We start from the raw sequence: 21,139 nt of genomic DNA, 5'->3' as shown, positions 1-21,139 counted from the left end.
GTATAGCTCAACGGATTATGACATCCATCTCCAACAAAAAGTAATCAATTTGAGTATAGTTCAACCGATTATGACACCCATCTCCAACCAAAAGGTAGTGACTTGTGAATTCAAATCACATTCATGTATTCAGAAAAGAAACAAAAGAAAAAGAATCTATCAATAATCTTATGACAATGGTAAATTTAAAAAAGGAGCATAAATCATAAAAGAAGTTTTAGTAAGACATATTTGGTCATTCTTGTACCTTTTCGTTTCTTGTTTTTCATTGCAATTTTATATGAGGTAACATAAATTAGAAATAGAAACGCCCTAAAAAATCCAAATCGGAACAAGCATGAAAAATAATGTAAGTTTTAAAATTCTTATGATAATTATAATATACGTGCTAGAGAAAAATTTCCAAGCAAACGAGAATGGTTTCGTTACGTCGTCAATTTCCAATCGCAGTGTTGGCGGTAGATCCAACGGCAGTGAATGAGAGATGCATGCGTATTGCGTCCACTGAAAACAGTTCACCGTCTTGCAATTTCCAAGTTTTCAGCAGCCTCCACGTCTTTCTAATCCCACACTCCTCGCGATGAATCCAAGCATTAATCAATAATCGCGCCACAAACAAGTATTTCCCCAAACCAAAACAAACTCTGATTTTGATCTTCACTCTACACATTTTTACCAAACAAGCAGCAAAACATAACCAATTTTTTGAACCCCAGTGGAAGATTTTCAGCTTTTGTCGCTGAAATCCCCCATCCCATCGTCCAATCAAGCTGTTACTCTAATGCTGCCTCTGCAAATTCACTGCTTTTCTCCGTGAAGTTCGACCCATAAACCCCCTTCCCTTCCTGCTCGATTCGGGGTTTTTGTAGCTTCGTTTGTTCTCGTTTACTTGATAAAAATGGCTACTATTTCAACTTACCACCCAAATTTTGTGTTCTCTCGTTTTCCGGACCGTGTTCCGACCCCGAATCCTCTCTTTTGTGGAGTCCAATTCCGGGGGTTTATCCCACCATAAGCCTTTCCTTCGCGGCTCCCTTGCGGTGGCAAGATTCGGGTTTAAACCCGAGTTCTTGCCTGACCCGGATAACGCCGAGGGCTTTGTGAGGGAGTTGTTCGGCAAAGCCGAGACCGTTCTTTACACGATTGCGGACGCCGCCGTGTCTGCTTCGCCGGAGAATGTAACCACCGCCAAGCAGACTGAAGATTGGTTTACGGGGATTACCAATTATATGGAGACCGTCCTTAAAGTATGTTAGATTTAGCTAATTATCACTCATGAATATTACTGTTGATTGTAGTTTCCTTGAAAGGAGGAAGCCGAGAGAAAGGAATGACTAGTTGAAATTCCCAAAACAGTTCATGAACTTTTATTCAACCTTGTTAACTTTCTGTTGCAGATTCTCAAGGATGGACTTTCTGGTCTACATGTTCCTTATGCCTATGGTTTTGCCATTATACTCCTTACTGTTCTTGTTAAAGCTGCCACTTTTCCTTTGACGAAGAAACAGGTTCTTTGCTGAAAAAATAGTTAACTAACTTCAGGTGAATATTCTTCATTCATCTTCCTAGTGTATTTACTTCTTGACTTTGTTGTTCTCAGGTCGAATCAGCAATGGCGATGCGTTCTTTACAACCGCAAGTAAAGCTTGTTCAACAACGCTATGCTGGGGATCAGGTTGAAATTTTTTTCCCTGCCTCGAAGGATGTATCTCTGAAATATTACGGAGGGAGTTAGCCCATTGTAGTTATTCTAGTGCAAATGTACTATATGAAACTATACTTTCTTTAAAATTATCATAATAGCTGGTGATGTTGATTGCTAGCTAGAATTGTCTTCTGGAATTGTGGCATCAGGATTGCAATTGCTCTAGTTTGAAATAGCTGTTGTCTTAACCTACGTTCTTTATATGGTTAGTAAAACGTGGCTGTTACTTTCATAACTATTGGACGCACGAGAGAGAAAATGAAAATATCTTTTTACCACACTTGACCAGAAGGTTATGAGAGTGATAGTCACACAATGATGGCCACCTTCGATTGTTTCTCCTATTTAACCGCAGCAATCTAAATTATATTAAATTTAATTCTCTTTATTTTATGATCAAATCAGACTTTTTAATCTCTGTGTAGGAGAGGATTCAACTTGAAACTGCTCGACTTTACAAAACAGCTGGCATAAACCCACTGGCAGGTAATCAAATTGTGTCTGTTATTAGAGCCATACTTGCTCTGATAAATTTAGATGTAGTTAAACATTGCCTCCCTGTCCATGTATGCGTTATTGGAATCATGAGTGTATTCTTTGGAAAAGGTGAACGACTGCATAAATTTGTTCTGCTCGACTTACTTCTTACACAAACAGGATTTTCTCAGTATGGACAATCTTTGAAGCCTTTTTATAGACAATGTCTGTATGTTCAAGGAATGCAAAACCACTAAAAAATTGAGATGTTGGTTTAACTAGTGTAAATGTTGTTCATGCATTCTTGAAATATCACGCTGCCCCCGATGGAGGGTTGAAATGTTTGAACTCAGCGTTTTGTTTATATTAACCTGCCAGTTGGTCGGTATCTCACATGTCCATGTTTTCTTGAGTTTCAGGATGCCTACCCACATTGGCCACAATTCCTGTATGGATTGGACTATACAGAGCTCTATCTAATGTGGCCAACGAGGTGCTATATTATTACCTTCAAAGTTATTTGTGATTTCTCACTAACATATTCCTAATCCAATTTGATTGCCTAAACCTCAGGGTCTCCTTACGGAAGGTTTTTTCTGGATACCATCTCTAGCTGGTCCAACTACGATTGCTTCTCGACAAAATGGCAGCGGTATCTCTTGGCTCTTTCCATTTGTTGTAAGTAATTTTAGTTTAACTTAACATTCCATTTTGGGAAATTTTGAAAATAAATTTTCCCAGTACTCCTAACCAAAATTTTTTTTTATTGGAATTTTATGTATATTATGCTATACCTTAGTACAGTGACTACAGTCCTGGATATGTACTCTTTCATGGTCTTAGATACTTGTAGAAGGTCATTAGTATATGTAGATCTATGAGTCTGTCAAATACATTACCATCCACCCGGTTGAAATAGTTTCCCTTTCATCTTGAGTTGCAATGCTTGATTTGTGGGGGTCAATTATGACATATTAAGCCATGGGTTTGGTGCTAATTCTTATATTATGGCTACTTTTACTTCTGACAGGATGGTCATCCACCCCTTGGGTGGTCAGATACCTTGGCGTATCTCGTCTTGCCTGTGTTGCTGGTTGTCTCGCAGTACATCTCTGTTCAAATTATGCAATCGTCACAGCCACAGGTCAGTCTTTTTTATGCTTTGGCATGTTTTATGAAGCATTATACTGATATTTGTTTGTATTTATATGAACTAATTATAATTTGCGACCTTGTTAGTCCTCAAACTCGTTAAATCACATCATAATCCTCCTCTGGAAATAATAACATTGAAAATGACATCCTGTTTTCATGCAACTACAACATTTCATTTCTGGCTAACTAACCTGATGACAATGGTCATTTGGAGAATCTTTTCCAATGTAATTCTTGCTGTCTCTCCCTCATCAAGATGCAGCCTTTCACAAGAAGAAAATTATTTGTATTGTTATGTCTCGTGAAAAAATATGTACACAAATTTCCCTTTGAGCTCTATAAAAATATTTTTTTCAAGGTTTATTCGTATGAAAACTTCAACTAATATCAAATATTGCTTACCAATCAGATTTATTTTGACATATAATGGTTGATGGTTCTTTACTAAATTTTGGTTATTAACTTTTAAACCTCAATGTGATGACATCCAGAGCAATGATCCAAGTATGAAGAGTTCTCAAGCCATAACAAAGTTCCTACCGTTAATGATTGGATATTTTGCACTTTCAGTTCCTTCTGGTTTAAGTCTTTATTGGTGAGCAATTTTTTCCAATCAGAACCAGCCACCAGCTCTAGATAGATTGATTTGTCATTTTCTGATTCTACTAGCTGTTCTACCATAATCTTCTCCAGAATTTCTGCATCTCTTACATCTGTCAGATGTTATAACTCAGGTTCACCAATAATATCTTGAGCACAGCTCAGCAAGTATGGCTTCAAAAGTTAGGCGGCGCAAAATTCCCAGACAAACAGTTCAGCGATGAAATCTTCAAAGTAGAACAACAAGTCCAGAGCAAGGATCCTGAGTTAAACTCAGTCTCAAGGAGCACAGTAGCCCAACAAGCAGAGAAGCTGACAGCAGAAGGGCTAAAACCTGGTGAAAGGTTAGGTTTCATTTCTTACCGTAAACAGGTGTCAGGTTTTTATGATTACATCTTTTGTGGTTTTTGATGTGTTGATAATTTCCAGGTTTAAACGGATAAAGGAGCAAGAGGCTAGGTTAAGGCAGCAAAGAGAAGAAGAAGGAAGGAAAGCTGAAGAGGCAGCCAAGCTAGAATCTCAGACAATAAATGACAGTGACAAGAGCGAAGAACTCCAGTCAGAATCTAGTAGCAAATCTACGACTGTCGTAGTTGTTGCCAATGGCGGTGTTTCTAGACAAGACGTTAAGGAAGATCAGAACTCCACATCCATGGCTACTATGCAAAGAAATGATGTCGATGACGAGGTTGCCAGTATAAGCCAGCAGGTGCAAACTCAGGAAGAGGTAAATTCTCATTGGTTGTAAAACTCATCTCACTTTTTTCTTCAGTAACATATCAATTGTACAGATTCTCTAGTTTGAAATTCATCATTAATTCCCAAACATTTACATATTTCAAGAAATGGTTGAGACATACACCAAGGATGCCAAATGAAATGGAGAAGACCGAAGAGAGTAACTCGTCGTAAATGGAAGATAGAGATAGTGTTTTGATTATACAAGCCAGCAGGGTGGTACAGATGGTTGATATGGCACGAAAGCCAATTGTTTAGCATAACTCGATGCCGTAAAGAATCCCATTGGAGGTATTACAAAAACCACTGAAGTTTAACTTATTTTTCACGATGGCTACTTCGGTTTCCAGAGTTTAGTCATCCATAATAGATTAAGGTGCGGGATTTGGATTTTTGGCGTGCTTTTTTCTTCATAGTAATTTGTATTCTGTATAATATACATGAGCACTTGGGTTTCTTTTTTTCCTTTTTTCTTTTTAGATTCTGAATACCACAAATAAGGAATTACTATTGCAGCAGATGCTAAAGTTTCTCATTTCTTCTTTTCATGTGGGTTTGATGATAAGAATGAGGAGCTATAAGAGACTTTAGAACTCTATCTTGTAAGCTGGACAACCTTGCAGACTATTCAAGATCACCATAGTAGTTCATTTTCAGGTTGCTATAGGATGGATTACTGTGCGAAGTCGTTACTACGAGTAATGACTTCCTCTTTCATTACTTCATCTTTTCCCGCCCCTATCCCTATCCTCAGAAGTTCTCGATCACTTAGCTCTTCTGTGTTTTCTTGAAGTGTAAAATTTGATCGAGCTTTGGAAGATACAGATCGATCGAACAAATCATCGAAGTACTAATGATCTTTTCAAAGTCCATGTAACTTTTTGTGCATTCTATCAAACAATTGGTAGCCTTCATCTGTGGTATATAGTAAATATTTACATATCATTGTAATTTTAAAATCTCTTTTAGCCACACATGTACGTCCAATCTTTATTTTCTTATATTTTTCGTATTTTACCACTATTCATAAATAGATAAAAGTTTTTATTTTTAGAGATATAAATGTTGAATGATGAAAAGTTCAAATCAGTGCAATGTTGTAATTATTTTGAATTTTTTACCTTTTTATTTATATTTTTCATAAACAAACTAGATTAGTACAAATATGGGTTTTTTAATGTAAAGCCCACAACCCAATAACATAGTGGGCTAAGCCTTCGTCAAAGCCCAAGTAAGCTACAAATGCTCACTAGGCATTCCTCTTTGTCTTTGGCCCAAAAACCACAAATGGCCCACGAAGAGAAGAAAGAACTCTAGTATAATTAATTATTATGTTATTTTTAGCTATATTTTTTAGTTTCTAAATTATATTATTCTTGTAAGAACCCAACAAATAAAAGTATTTTAATTTACAATTTTATTTGAACTTTAAAATAAAACATAAACAATTTTCGTGAACCCCAAGAAATTAAAACAAACTGTGCGATTGCATGGAGAGAGAGAGAGAGAGGGAGAGAGAGCCACGTGACAATAATGGAAGTTGGACTTTTGAGCAGAAGTCGATAAGGTGGGAAAGTAAAGTTTTATAAATAAAAAGACAAAAACTTTTTAAAGATTTCTCTATTTTTGTTATTTCTCACATCTTACACAAGCACATGATCCAATCATTAACACATCCTTATATTTTTATTAAAATAAAAAAATTGGAATTCTTCGATTAATTGGGTCCTGGTCATTAATGCAATTTTTAACAATTGGTTTATAAATTTTTAATTGCTAACTTGTGGAGTAGAGGTAAATTAACCCCATGCTTTCAGTGTGATTTACAATATTGTCTTGTTAATCAGTAGTTTTTTTTTTAATACATGTTGATTGTTGGTAACTTTTAAATAAGCTATAAAAAAACCTTTTAAAAGAAGTACCCATATAATAAAACCAATTTTCTTCGTACATAATTTGGATTCATCTTAAATTTATTAATTACATTGTTGAATTTTTGCCCAAACTTAAAATTATTATGTGCGCGATCATGTATATACTTTTCCAAAGAAATTGAAACTAAATCTTTATGACAAATAAATATACTTAGAGGACTCAAGCTTTAAAATATCATTATTTATACTTTGACAATGAAAATACGTTAAAGCTTACAAAAAGATATTTTTCTTTAACTACAAAGCTATATTAACTTAATTTATTTTCAAAATGTTATTTTTAACAAGTTGAACATTATTATTATTTTCAAAAATTTTAAATTACGGAAGTTGCAAATAAGTTAACTCAAGCAAAAAATGAATATTAACTGATAATACAAGTCAAAATTAGAAGAATATACCATGAATATCAAAAGTAGTTACATTGATAATTAAAAGTGGACGTTACTTAATAATATATATGATAAAACAATACCATGCATTATAATTTACGTAAAATATTTATATTGGAATTTGAGTTTAATAAATAAATTAAAAACCACGCATACGTTCAAATTTATGATTGATAAGTCGTAATGATGATCATGAGTGACGACTAATCTTAGCTTTGTGTTAATAAAAACATCATTTAGTGGCAACAAGGTCCACCAGTTTGGGGTTGACATTATGAATTAAATTATTAGTGATAATAATTAATAGTGTAGATTAGACTATTTTAAAGGGGAAGTGAGGAAAAAACAATGGAGACGAAATTCATTACATGTGGTACAATTTTATGAACACATGTCACTGATATTTCTAAAAAAAAAAAAACATAAATACTAAATTAAGTTAAATAAGTTATGAATTCTTGTCATTAGTTATTTATATTCCATACTTTATCAATATTTTAAATGCTTCTCAACATTTTTTATTTCATCAATATTTTCTAATAGAATTTAGGGAATTAATTTTTTATTACTTTCTTGTATCCATGTAAATTCTTTAATGTATAATATTGACAAAAATATTTGCATATAAGATTAAGAAAAAAATTATCCTATGCTTTTTAAGTTGCAATTTAAAGTAGATGGGATGAAGATAATGATGATAAGCCCCATCATCTATAATTGATTTAATTGGATCACATGGCCTCTCTTTCTATTCTCATGTGAATGTTGGAAATATTTTTTTTTTTCAACTCTCTCTCTCACAAAGTTACAAATTTATCTCTTTTGATACCAAATTAACACACTTTAATAATTAATGTTAATGGTTTTACTTTGGCTAAATGATTGAGCCCAATTATTGAAACTACTTTCTTCAATTTATTTCTTAATTTTAGACACATTTAGCTTAATGTAAATTTATTCTAGCAATTATTTATTTGGTTAAATTAAAAATTTATTCTCTTATGGTTTGCAAACGGTTTAAATTTAGTTTTAAAAGTTTCAATTTAATCTATATGATTTGAACTTAACTTGAATTGGGTCCTTATAGTTTGGATTTAATTTAAATTTACACCCTAAGGTTTTAAAAGGTTCAATTTGGTCCCTATGATTTAGTCAAATTTCACAAATTATCTTTTGTTATTATCATAATGATAAAAAAAATAATTACGTAATTGGATTTAGAAACAAAAAATATAAGAAAATATGTGAATTTTTCAAGTGGGTAAAACAAAATTTAGGGACGAATGGTGAGATTTAACCATACTATGGTACTAGATTGAAACTAACCATAAATTATAGATATCAAATTGAAGCTAATCTTCAACCATGAGAATTCAACAGCTTTTAAAAATCATAGAGAAACAAATTTATAACCTATTTCTTTTTTATGAACTTTTAAAAAATTGGCAAAGGAAGAATTTAATTGTTTGATAATTCTGTTTAAACAAACCGTGTATATATATATAAAAAAAATGTACTTCAAACATTTTTTTTCTTTTTTTAAGTTTAGCAAGCCAATTAAGACCATTTGTATAAGCATTGAGGCATGTGAACCAAAATTGAGTGTTTCCTACCTTCTAGATGCATGTGGAGGGGAGTCAACATTATTTTCTGGTTAGACTTAATTTATTTTTTACAAAAAAATATATATATATATAAATTTTTGTAGTAGACTGAAAACTAGCTTAGAAAACATAATTTTGTTTAATGAAATTATCTTTTAAATTAAAGTTAGATTTTTTTAGTAAATCATGACAACTTCAATCATATAAAATCAACCATACGGTTTTATGAGTAATATAAAAAAAAAAATTCAATCATTTTTAGAGAATAGAGATTGTTTGAATAATATACTATTTTTTCAAACTTGTTATAATTTTTGTTATAATTTTTATAGAAAGGTAACATAGTCGTAATTGATTAGGGCAATCTGGGGTGCCCTACAGCTACTAGAGGCAGAGGCCACAATAATGAGCAACCCTCCAGCCCCATCCACCTCCTTATTCCACCATTTCTTATTTATTTTATAAATTAATAAGATTTTCTTCCCCACCATTTTCTCTTTCCCATAATTAAAACCACATATTCATTACAATTTTAATAAATAAAAAAAAATCCATTTTACATAATAGAAGAGTATAAGGTGAGTCCTGTACGTTTAGAAGGAATTAAGGATTTTTTTTATTTAATATTGTGAATATTTTGAAAAAGAAAATGGTAGTTTAAAGTATATATTAAGAAGGTTTAGATTGTATAATTGTCCATGGCGTCGTCGGTGGGAATTATAAAAAATAAAAATAATAAAAATGGAGTTTGATAATAAAATAATGTGAGTTGAATGTTTGTGGAATAATAAGGTGGAGTCTGAAAACGGGGATGGAATAATGTAAATCGTAGTTGGGATAAGCGAATTCCCGGAAGGCAAGCAGCAGATTAAGGGCTAATCATGCACGCAATTTTGTTCGTGGTACGAAACTATAATAAAAGGTACACTTAATAGTTAATTAATAATGTAGTATCGTTATCCACCTCCGGGGTTATGATAATCCAGAAGTTGTGGTGTTTGGTTTGGGTGGGAGTGATGAGATCCGACGGCTGATGTAAGAATTCAAAGGTCAAAGAATCGGAGGGCTGAGATCTAACTGAGCCGGCGGGGTAGTCTGAACTGAACATGACCCACATGGGAGAACGTGGCTTTCAAACAAAAAACATGACCACGTCAGCTTCTTGACGGATGGTACGAACCTCCCATGTGGCATTTCATGTTTTATATTACTTTTTCCTTTTTCGGCTAATTTACTTTTAACTCCCCAAAATTCCATTTCTTTCCATAGAAACTACGCGCAGAAGCTTGAGATCAAATCAAGATTTTTAAAATATATTTGCATAATACAAAGGGAAAAGATTATAGTTTATATTTATAAGTTCATCTTCTAAACATATATGATGGATATCACATCAAAAGATGCATTATAGGATGAAATTAAAAGACAAGAAGAAAAAAGAGAGAGAGAGATGATTTATGCTCTGAATTTTGTAGAGGAGGGTGACGCCGACATCCATTTTTGAAATTTGGAAAGCGTCGGCAAAATTGCTGTATGATTTTTGCATGGCCTTTTGAATGAAATGAAAGAGGTGAAAAATAGAATAAAACGGTTAAGTTAATTACTTGAAACGTGTTATGTTATGTATTTAATTTATGAAATTTTATAAGTTTAAATTATATTTTATAGTCTATTCACCTCATTGTTATAGGCTATAGCACGTTGTTTTGTCTATAATAAAAGATTATTTATATTAATTAACCATGGTAATTTAAAATTTAGACGATGGATTATGTATACTTAAAATGACTTCCCTACAAAACTCAGTTAATTTAACGGCCAACTACTTCGCACCCAACTGAAATCATAGACATATCAACGCGACCTTAGATTTTGCTTTTAAAAAAATCATCTTTTCCATTTTTTTTTCTTTTAAACAAAACAAAACTCCAATTTGCGAGCCTTTATAAACCTTGTCTTCTCCTACACAAACTCAAAATCCTCTGCTTTTCTCCTACACACAAATTAAGAGAGACAGTAGCCATGGAAATTAATCCCATCTTCGTCCTTCTGATAATCTTTGCCACTCTTCTTCTCCAAATGAGCTCCATTTCATCCTCTCCCGTGGCCGACCCCGAGACGATCGTTGAAGAAGTTCTCACGTAATTATTTAATTTCTTCTTTTTTCTTGATCTTTCTTGGGACTATTAATTAAAGTTGGGTTTGGGTTGAAAATAAAAACAAATATTGTCGTGGTTTGCAGGAGCATCAACAATGCGAGTAGAAGGAAGTTGGGGTTTCTGTCGTGTGGAACCGGGAACCCAATCGACGACTGCTGGCGGTGCGACCCCAACTGGGAGAAGAACCGGAAGCGGCTCGCGGACTGCGGCATTGGGTTCGGAAAGCGAGCCATTGGCGGCAAAGACGGAAAGTTTTACGTGGTGACTGACCCAAGCGACAAAGACGTGGTGAACCCGAAGCCGGGGACTCTACGCCACGCCGTGATCCAAAAGGAGCCGCTGTGGATAACCTTCAAGCGGGACATGGTGATAAAACTGAAGGCGGAGCTGTTGATGAACTCGTTCAAGACCATCGACGGGCGTGGGGCGTCGGTGCACATCGCGGGTGGGCCCTGCATAACCATACAATTCGTGACCAACATAATAATCCACGGCATCAACATCCACGACTGCAAGCAGGGGGGGAACACGTACGTCCGCGATTCGCCGGACCACTACGGCTGGAGAACTCTATCGGACGGCGACGGGGTTTCCATTTTTGGCGGCACCCATATTTGGATCGACCATTGTTCTCTGTCCAACTGCCGCGATGGGCTGATCGATGCCATTCATGGGTCCACTGCCATCACCATTTCTAACAATTACATGACCCACCACAACAAGGTCATGCTTTTGGGCCATAGCGATTCCTACACTCAAGACAAGAATATGCAAGTTACTATAGCTTTTAACCATTTTGGTGAAGGACTCGTACAGAGAATGCCCAGGTAACTGCACGATATCTATATATTAATTAAATTTACTAGTATTAAAATTTTGGGTTGATTTTGATTATGGGTGTTGTTTTTTGGCAGATGCCGACATGGGTATTTTCATGTGGTCAATAATGACTATACCCATTGGATAATGTACGCCATTGGTGGCAGTGCATCTCCCACCATCAACAGCCAAGGGAACCGTTACCTTGCTCCCAATGACCAAAACAACAAAGAGGTGAGAATTATAATTGGTAATAAATTTCCTTTTATTAAAAATTGAGTTTAATAGTAATTTAACATGTTATTTAATTAATTGCGGTGGCAGGTGACGAAGCATGAGGATGCACCGCAGAGCCAATGGAAGAATTGGAATTGGAGATCGAGTGGAGATTTAATGTTGAATGGTGCGTTCTTCACGATGTCGGGTGCTGGAGCATCGTCAAGCTACGCCAGGGCGTCGAGCTTGAGTGCGAAGTCGTCGTCTCTGGTGGGCTCCATGACGGCCACGGCCGGGGTGCTGAGATGTAGAAAAGGCTCTCGGTGCTAGCTCAGCAGCGAGTGGACCAGAACGACAGCGTATTGGAGATAAGCAAGGAGAGATATAGGGGTGGTTTCGTCTTCTTGTATAGTAATTTTTACTTTGTGTTTCTTAATTGGTCACAACTGGAAAGCTCTCTGTTTTTTTTTTTTTTTAAGAAAAGTTGTGTTTTCAGAGTGAGTGACCCACCATTTGTAATTCTGTCTTACAATATTATATAAATATTACTAAGTGAAAAAGAAGAAAAAAAATTCACTGATTGGGGCATTTATTATCTCTATGAAACAGGAAATCCTTCAATGATTCCCAATAATTATAAGATGAGGCCAGAATTTGAGTTAATTATGAACATTTTGATCAATCATGTAATTATGTGGTACCAAATAAAGTACATGAAAGGGACATATCCGCGAGGGAAAGAATAAAGAGAGAGAGAGAGAGAGAGAGATAAACTTCATTATTATCAATATACTTTAGCTAAAAGCGGCTTAATTTTAATTTGATCAAACTAAAACTTATAAAATTGAGCAAATGGTATGATTAATATATTCTTCAAAACCAAATTATCAAACAATCTAAAAGTTAACCAAAGGCAACTAACTAATCTAACAACAATAAATAACGAAATAAAGTTTCCATTCTGATTGTTTTTATTTTGATTTTTTATCATCCTAATTTCTTATAAGTAAATGGGATTTAGAACCAGAGAAAAGGAATAGAGGAGTGTGAGTGAGTGTGAGACATGATAAATAGAGATAGATGTTGTTCCCTGTCAGAGAAGAGAGAGACAACAAAAAGTAAACACACATTCGATTGAGGTGCCCCATTCACACTGCTACTTGCTGTGTTGGTCACACCCTCATTTATTACTATTATATACTATTTTTTTCATCTTCCTTCAAACCTATTTAATGATTTCATAAGTAATGAACTTCTTTAAAAACTTTTACTCTATGTTAAATTTTAATTATATTCAACTTTTGAAGTTGAAATGAAATAAATACATCTCTGAAAATCCAGACTGTTGTTTTGTGTAATGCCCAAAATACAGAACCATACAAATGTTCACTAATCTCCCTAATTTTTTAAAAAGAAAAGAAAATGGTAAAAATAATTTAGGAGATTAGGAGAGAGAATGGAAAAGAATACGGCTGAGCTGAGAGGAGCGGAGTCCACAAACACAGGCAAAGGCATGTTCAAATCATTTGTTTGTAGTAAATCCGAGAACTTTCCAATGGCCCATTTTTCCAAAATTTATTCTTCTAATTCAAAATACAATATAAAATAAACACCAAATGAACACAATTTATAAGGTCCCACTGGTTGTCTTCCTCGGTGCATTTATTCCCGCCTCTCATATTTTATCATTTATTTTTTAGATCCAAATTTGAAAAATAAATTATTAATAAAATTTAAATAAATGAACATGGATCCAAATCCTATCATCGAGATTCTCTAATTGAAGCTAAATGACGGAAGAAAAATTGATTCTTTATAATATTCCTCCATCCATTGACGATATATATCAGAATTCCAGAAAAATGAAGATACACCAAATTAAAAGACATGAAGAAAGCATATATCGAGCTTATCCCTTACATTCACACAAACGATAATCCATCATCCCAAAAACCATACACTCGGAAAATTTCAATAATGCCAGCAAAATTCTAAGGTACCTCCTCCCTACTTTTACTAACAGTAAAAATAAAAAAGTCTATCACGTCACTGTCCCATAGCCATGGCCCTCAAGTGAGGCAGTAAAAAAACACGATTTGATCAATAGTCAGAAGGAGATATGACATCATCAATCTTCAGAATCAGCTTCACAACCTGAGTTGCCAATAAAATCTGCTGCTGCTTACCAATCAAAGTTTCGAACACATTTTGCTCCCTCATGTCATTTGTGCCGACATCATTACAATCTATTCCACAATAGGGATTATTCTCCTGCATATTTAATCCAAATCAATAATATTGAATCCTTCATGTAAAATCACGCATTAAATCTGTACATCGAGGTTAGCAATTTGAGATGGCTGGCTATTAGTTCCACCTACCTTAATTTGCTGAGACTTTACGGCAGAAAGTGTTTCAATTGGTTGCAAGCCACTGTTCTCCGCAAGAGCCATTGGAATAGAATCCAAAGCATCGGCAAATGCCCTGATAGCATACTGCAGAAGAGGGGGGGAAGGTTCAGCATCGTTTGCTCATTCAGAAAGAAGGCTACGGATAATTAAAAATATTCATACCTGCTCAACTCCAGGGTATTTATCAGCAGCTGCCTCAACAGCAACTGAACAAGAAATCTCAGCTGAGCCACCGCCATATACTATAGAATTATTGCGGATGAGATTCCTAGCCACACATAAAGCATCGTGGATACTACGTTTCGTCTCCTCTATCATCATTTTGTTACCTACAATCATAACATGATAAAAATCATAAGTTTGTCATCATCATCCAAGATCTCGAATCAACCTTTTATCTTGTGTTCTTTCATTTCCATCTAAAAAAATTGACTAATTCATATTTCAAAATTTCACTTCTGAGGCAGGTTTACAATCAACCATCTAGTATCTCTAGGTTCAGTGCAGAAAATTATGTTTGAAACTGGATACTTCTACGCATTGCTAAAACCATGCAGTCATGAACTCAGTTCACTTATGGCCATGCTGTTTTTAACTTTGCACCACTGCACTGATAATGTTTAACTACTAAATCAACTCGACTTTAACATTATTTTTCCAACCACCTGATATTCTATTGCCTAATCTATCAATGAGCAAAAAACTGCTAAAATAAATAACTTGAAAAATGAAAAGAACAAGAAAGGATCTACCTACCTCCACGAATAAAAATGGTCACAGCCCTTGAGTTTGCACAATGTTCAATGTATAGCATCCGATCTTTGGTTGTACCAAATGCTTTTTCTCGAACCAAGCCAGCCTTTAAATTAGGAGAAAAGAACAGGAGATATGACCGTGAGATAGAGCTTGATATACACATGAAGTGAAAGAATGAGCTCACATGAATCAAATTGTTAGTAGTTCAGAAAAAAACATAAGCTTAAAGTTAACAGTACTTCACTACTTCACCAAGCCCCCCCAACAGGTTCACAAGAGGATAACTTTGCTGGTATTTTGACTCACAAGACCTAGTTAAATGTTCTTTTCCGTCCAGATCCCAGTCTATCAAGTATCAACCATGAAGCATATATTGTTCTATACTGAACAAGAAAAGCATACATGCAAAATTGCAGGCAGGAACGAAATCCCAGATTAAAAATTTTTTGGAAGGCTGAAAATAAAAATTAAACTAAAGATAATGAACAGGGATCTGCAATACCTTCCCAAGTTTCTCTGATGTCAACTCTTGGAACCTAGGGACTATTCTTCCACCTACAAAGTTAATAATACTACCATTTAGACAATGAAGTAAACTAGAGTATGACATTACCCAAGGTAAATAAAAATCAATAAATTGGATATCAGAATAGAACCAAAATTAGTCTAATTCAGTTTCTTGAGCTAAGCAATTAAGATTAAAAACAAAGATTAAACTTCAATTAGTTCTTAGTTGAATTACAAATCAAAATAGCTGTCTTTGCTTCAGCGGGATCCCCTTGTTAACTTCAATTAGTTCTTAGTTCAATTACAAATCAAAATAATTGTCTTTGATTCAGCCTGGTCCCCTTGTTCTCCCTTTACTCACCCACACCCCCGCCCCACCCACCCTTCTTGCTGCCTCTTATAAGGCCCTAAACAGTCACTAGTTTTGAGAATTAAAAAATTAGTCATGATTAAGTGTCACTTGACTTGTGACAATCAGTAGTCAAAATACTCGTAATCTTCAGTAGTAACAGAACTCATGACAAAACTAAATAGCCCACGAAGGCAACACAAAGAGGGGTTTGAACCCCTGGCTGCTAGGTTGAATCTAAGAGTTTCCACAACTGAGCCCAACCCCATGGGCCACCAACAAGATTAATCTAAATGCTGATAAAATAATTGAGGTAAACCTGTGGCTATCGCTATCAACTCTAGCTCCACACCACCAACCCATCTCACAGCTGGCAGATTTCGGTGCATCAGCAGATGATTTGCTTCATCATCAAACCCCCATTGACAAATAACCAATGTAGCGCCAACGTCCTGCAATAAAACATGTATCAACAGCCTAAAAATAAATCTTCATGAGAGAGGGAAAAAACTTCCATTAATAACGATTTAAATACAGAAAAGACACCACACAGAAACAAGCCAATGGAACAGAGCCAAAACCATACAAAAGGAAATTATAAAAAGAACCATACTAGTATCCCTCAAGAGAGAAGCATAGAGTTTAAAGGATTCATTGAAGGGTAGCATTCCAAACCTCTCCCTTGAGCCAAAAAGACCACGAAATAGATGGTAGGCATTATTAAAAAACAGATATTATCTACCTTCCTCTCTCTACAAAATAAATAACCTTACTATATTTTCCATTATACCTTGCATTTTTGAACCATGTCATCAAAGTACTTTTGTTCCTGCAGTCTCAACGTTTGGAACTTCTCCACTGTATCAATATCGACCTTATGCTTTGTCTTGGGTTTAGGTGGCTCAAACGGGCAAGTCAAGATGGCAATCTTAGCATCTTCAATCTGCTTCGGCATCTGAGGGTGACTCATGTCCTTGTCAACAATAATACCATATACAAGTTCAGTATCTTCTAACTTCCCCCCTACTTTTCCTTCCACTTTAATCAAGTCTAAGTTAACATCCCTTCTATCAAGATCTGCCACAGCAACAACTGCTTTAACAGCAATTTCCGCTAGATTGCGCTTACAACGATTCACACTGCAAGTTCAGAAAAAGGGCTATAAAAGGTATCCAAGTACTAATACATCATAATAAATAATCATCATCACTCTTTCGACTTCCAAAATAAATCATATAATCACTTTACTGTCATTTTACACGAACAACTCAGTTGCTAAAATTTTTTATGTTCCTAGTCTGATGTAACATTCAAGATGAGAAAACAACCAAATTAGGACGAAACCAACACATCTGTTCATTGTCCTTTGTAAGTGAAAGGCAAGCACCTTAAACGCCAGAACATATGTTCATGGCGACAAAAATGTGCAAATAAGGTTCTCGCGTGGGATAGCACTCAGGCAATGGGCATGCGCCATTGCCCCTTGCCATAGGCAATCGCCTTGGCATGCCTTGAAAATACTAGGTAGACATAACCAAACCGATAGACTTAGCAATCAATAAAATTGTATATAATAACTAAATTAATGGCACTATAATAGCTCATGTGAGAGTGTCACTAACATACCAGGTAATGTTGCTTTTATTAACTTTTATCAAACAAATGTGACAATATCATGCAACCTTTAATATATACACACGTCAACAAATTTAATTCAACCAACATAATAAAAAAAATCAATGGACAATGATTCAATTATGATACAGTATATTGGGCATAAAAATTCATGTCACCATACATCTTTGATGATAAAGTGGTCATGCAAGTTTGAACCAAAGGCTCAAAGTTTCTGTCACCAAAATCAAACTTCTGAGCAATATGCTCTAGGTGATCAACAGCTATCCGGGAGGCCAGTTCATAACCCTCTGCAATTCGAATAGGATGAATTCCACGTTCTAATAATCGCTCAGCCTGTTCTAAGAGTGCACCAGCCATTACAACCACCCCAGTGGTGCCATCACCAATTTCATAATCCTGACTTCGAGATAACTCAACCATCAATTTTGCAATTTGATTGTCAACATCCATCTGCTCCAAGATTGTTGCACCATCATTTGCTGAAAAAGGGATAACAAGTAGAGTTTACTGGAAAATTCGTCACCCATAGGAAATAATCAAACGTCCAAGAAATACTAACTTGAACCTACAACACTACCAAAGTTTTCTAATAAACACGACATACCAAATATCATATACATTTGAAGAAAATGTAGTTGATTACAAGGTATCTGTACCTTGTTTTTACTTGCATCGTTAGAGGACCAATTTTCGAAGGCAATAGATATTCAAGATCTAAAAAAAAGGCTAAAGTTAAACCGCAAGCTCAATACTAACTATTAGTTTTGTTAGTTTTTAAACTTCGAAATAAATGAGACCGTAGATCAAGGGAAAAACGTAGAAGCAAATATAAATTTATACAAGATATTTTGAGGCCTAAACTAGAGTTTGTATATGAAGTTCATTGCCATTGGAATCTCGACGTCAGATTTAAGCCTATTATTATTCACATATGAATATGAAAATTGTAAAAAAGAATACAAGAGGAAGGGGCAGTCTACGGTTGAACCCACAACACCACCTTGACTAAGAAAAATGATACCCGAGCTCCTGCCCTGAGATGAAACACAACTTGTCATTAAATCTATCCAAAACCTTTGCAACCTTTTTTGTTCTATCGAGGAAGAACATTATGCATTTGAAGTATCAAAGCGAATTAAGCACTGTAGTGCCATCACGAGGCAGTGACCAACACCGCAGCATTTCACGAGTGAAAACGTTCCACCAGCAATGATTTTACATAGTCTAACTAATTTCTTTGTCTTAGAACTTACATTTACTATCGACAATATCTCAGCTAACTTCATGATTGTTTGTCTACAATCGTTCAGATTCAGAAATGAAACATCACAAAGTTACAGACCAGCAAAAGCGAGCAAAGAAACCAATAGGAGATCAATGAAATTTAAAAACAAAAACACGAGTATAGCAGCATGTCCACTTTCGAGACCACCTGTAGTCGTTTAATATGCACTGTCCAGATTCAAACAAGGGACACGCTCGGGGTTCTAAAATTCCATTGAAGAAAGCTAAAAGACTAAGAGAAACAAGAACAAGGAGTGAGTGAGACTGACTTATTGTAACGTCACCATCGGGGCTCTGGAGCATCTTGTCCATGCCCTTAGGACCAAGCGAGGTCCTGAGGATACGAGCGACAGCTCTGCCGGAAGCAATGCTCGCCTTCTGAGCATCGAGACCCCTCAACCTGGTCTTCTGCTCCTGCTCCTTCAAGATTATAAAAGGCCTCCCAAACTCATCGAAAGCGAGCGCCATGACAACGCCGAGATCAGCTTCAACCTACGGTGAAGGAGTTCCAGATCGTGTACCTTTGAAATGGATCTCCGACCGTGAAGCAGCAAAAAAGAAGAGAGAAATCGCAGAAGCTCCTGGAAATGGAACTAGTGGAGGGAGAGTGGTGGGAGGGGTTTTAGAGTTTCCCTCCTTTCGGAAAGCCCTAACTACTCAATACGTCTTCCCCCTTGTGGGCTTCCATTTCATTTTGGGTTATGCAAAATTGGGCCTCGTAATGGAGCTCCTCTACATTTTGGAATTTGGCTACTCTCATTTCATTAGATCTAACGATTTATGTAGGCTATGTTATCAATCATTTTATCTTGTTAGTTTTTTTTTTTAACATCTCCGAATAAGATTTTATAAAATTAAAAAAAATTAAGTATCTACTTATCATAGTTCTTATACATATAATGCTACGAATGGATTATGGAAGATAGAACCATTGCGTAAGAAGGAAAAATTACAACTTATTATCCGTCAATATTATTATGATCATGCGTGGATTTAGTTAGGGTTGTAATCAGTTGGATTTAGACGGTTGAACTGAAACCAAACCGATTATAAATGAAATAAACAAAAACAACCAAACTACTCTGAAGATGTATATCACAACCAAGCAGTCCAAACTAATTGACAATTTGATTGGTTGAGCAGGTTCGGGTTTGGTTTTTCATAGGTCAGGTTCCGAGTTTGGCAATTTGTTCCCTCTTATTTTGAAATAAAATAGTTACATTATGGTGTAGCATTTTGGAGAATGGTAATTGATTTTTTTTTTTTTTTTTTACTTTCCCACTCATATTCCTACCTTGTTCATTATCTTCCTCGTGTTAATATTTAAAAAAGTAAAAATAAAACATTCAATCATGTATCTAATCAACCACATTTAACAAATAGCAACACAAAACAGATTCACTCAACAAAATGTGCATCTTAGGAAAAAAAAAGGTTCAATTCGGTTTGATTCAGGCAATTTGGTATATCCAAACACGAGGTAACTAAACTGATTAGTATCAATTTTGCAAAATTTCAAGTCAAAATCGAACCGCTATTGATTTCAACCAATTTGATCGGGTTCATCTAGACTCCTAAGTGGAGTCACTCTATACTTTAGTTTCATCTTTCATTCTAACTAGGTGATCTAGAAATTTGGCTTTGATTTTTTTAAAATCGTACCACTCGGCCCATCAAAACACATTCACTGCTAATCAAATATAACAAAAATTTAAAAAGATACTATCTTATTAGTTTTTAAAAATTGGTTAGAACAAGCTAAAATCGGATGTAAATTTATAATTTAAAAAATGTAATCGTAGTTTAAAAATTATTTTCGTAATGTATATTTACACATTATGATTCGACGTTTTTTCCTTTTTAAGGGCGAAAGTAATGATACGATTAACTGAAATTAGCAGAGTTGTAACAAATATTGATGATCAGTGGCTTCCCACACAATACGGAGGCATCTGTTCCGCGCCATACGCTGGCCGTTTCTCAAATTCTAGTGCTAATTATAGTGCATTGGAATGTATATAAACGCCTCCCCTCACCACTTTCAAATCAAGCCTTCACTACTCTTGCAGTTCTTCACATTCATTTCATAGAACTGCATTTCATTCAATAATCCCAAAAAAAACAAAAGAAATCCCCCCAAAAACAACCAAAAAAAAATGGCCCGCCAATTCGTTGTCTTCGCTCTCGTCCTCTTCGCCGTCGTCGGCTTCGCGTGCGCAGCGACCCCTGCCGAAACCCCGAAGAGCGCCGCGAACAGCACCGACGCTGGAGCAGCAGCTGCCGCGGCACCCGGCGCCGATAACGAGGTCGGAAACACTGACGGAGCCGCTGCCCCCGGAGCAGGCGAGGACATCGTTGCAGGCCCAGTTGGTGGACCCGGCGCAGCCGCTGGAGG

The 21,139-nt window shown here is 35.5% G+C and overlaps 3 protein-coding genes across 3 annotated transcripts; 2 read left to right on the top strand and 1 right to left on the bottom strand.

Moving 5' to 3' along the window:
• The first annotated feature begins 436 nt into the window (after positions 1-436).
• On the top strand, positions 437-4,839 carry LOC111004806 (ALBINO3-like protein 1, chloroplastic). Its single transcript, XM_088127534.1, is given in 12 exon segments — positions 437-997; positions 999-1,247; positions 1,398-1,508; positions 1,601-1,675; positions 2,131-2,191; positions 2,602-2,675; positions 2,756-2,860; positions 3,213-3,326; positions 3,829-3,932; positions 4,072-4,281; positions 4,367-4,632; positions 4,781-4,839. Coding segments are annotated over 12 exon segments (1,527 nt in total). The 5' UTR covers positions 437-898.
• Positions 4,840-10,568: 5,729 nt separating this feature from the next.
• On the top strand, positions 10,569-12,394 carry LOC111004807 (Pectate lyase family protein). Its single transcript, XM_022276007.2, has 4 exons — positions 10,569-10,746; positions 10,848-11,591; positions 11,679-11,817; positions 11,908-12,394. Exons 1-4 carry the CDS (start codon positions 10,628-10,630, stop codon positions 12,127-12,129), a joined length of 1,224 nt encoding a protein of 407 aa, XP_022131699.1. The 5' UTR covers positions 10,569-10,627; the 3' UTR covers positions 12,130-12,394.
• A 1,214-nt stretch (positions 12,395-13,608) lies between these two features.
• LOC111004839 (TCP-1/cpn60 chaperonin family protein) lies at positions 13,609-19,383 on the bottom strand. The gene is made up of 9 exons (XM_022276058.2): positions 19,014-19,383; positions 17,621-17,939; positions 16,613-16,961; positions 16,142-16,274; positions 15,469-15,521; positions 14,967-15,069; positions 14,373-14,539; positions 14,181-14,294; positions 13,609-14,070 (listed from the first exon to the last, which is right to left on the bottom strand). Exons 1-9 carry the CDS (start codon positions 19,210-19,212, stop codon positions 13,900-13,902), a joined length of 1,608 nt encoding a protein of 535 aa, XP_022131750.1. The 5' UTR covers positions 19,213-19,383; the 3' UTR covers positions 13,609-13,899.
• Positions 19,384-21,139: the final 1,756 nt, after the last annotated feature.

This window comes from Momordica charantia (assembly GCF_013281855.1).
Source record: "Momordica charantia cultivar OHB3-1 chromosome 8 unlocalized genomic scaffold, Mcharantia_2.0 BLBB01000008.1, whole genome shotgun sequence".
In the NCBI taxonomy this organism is placed as follows: Eukaryota; Viridiplantae; Streptophyta; class Magnoliopsida; order Cucurbitales; family Cucurbitaceae; genus Momordica; species Momordica charantia.
This window is presented reverse-complemented; position numbering and strand designations above follow the sequence as displayed.

Coding starts and splice junctions, on each gene's coding strand:
- LOC111004807 (XM_022276007.2), top strand. CDS start 10,628: ATGGAAATTAATCCCATCTTCGTCCTTCTGATAATCTTTGCCACTCTT. Junction 10,747..10,847: donor ATCGTTGAAGAAGTTCTCAC/GTAATTATTTAA, acceptor CGTGGTTTGCAG/GAGCATCAACAATGCGAGTA. Junction 11,818..11,907: donor ATGACCAAAACAACAAAGAG/GTGAGAATTATA, acceptor TTGCGGTGGCAG/GTGACGAAGCATGAGGATGC.
- LOC111004839 (XM_022276058.2), bottom strand. CDS start 19,212: ATGGCGCTCGCTTTCGATGAGTTTGGGAGGCCTTTTATAATCTTGAAG. Junction 16,962..17,620: donor ACCACTTTATCATCAAAGAT/GTATGGTGACAT, acceptor CTGAACTTGCAG/TGTGAATCGTTGTAAGCGCA. Junction 14,540..14,966: donor GACCATTTTTATTCGTGGAG/GTAGGTAGATCC, acceptor TTATGATTGTAG/GTAACAAAATGATGATAGAG.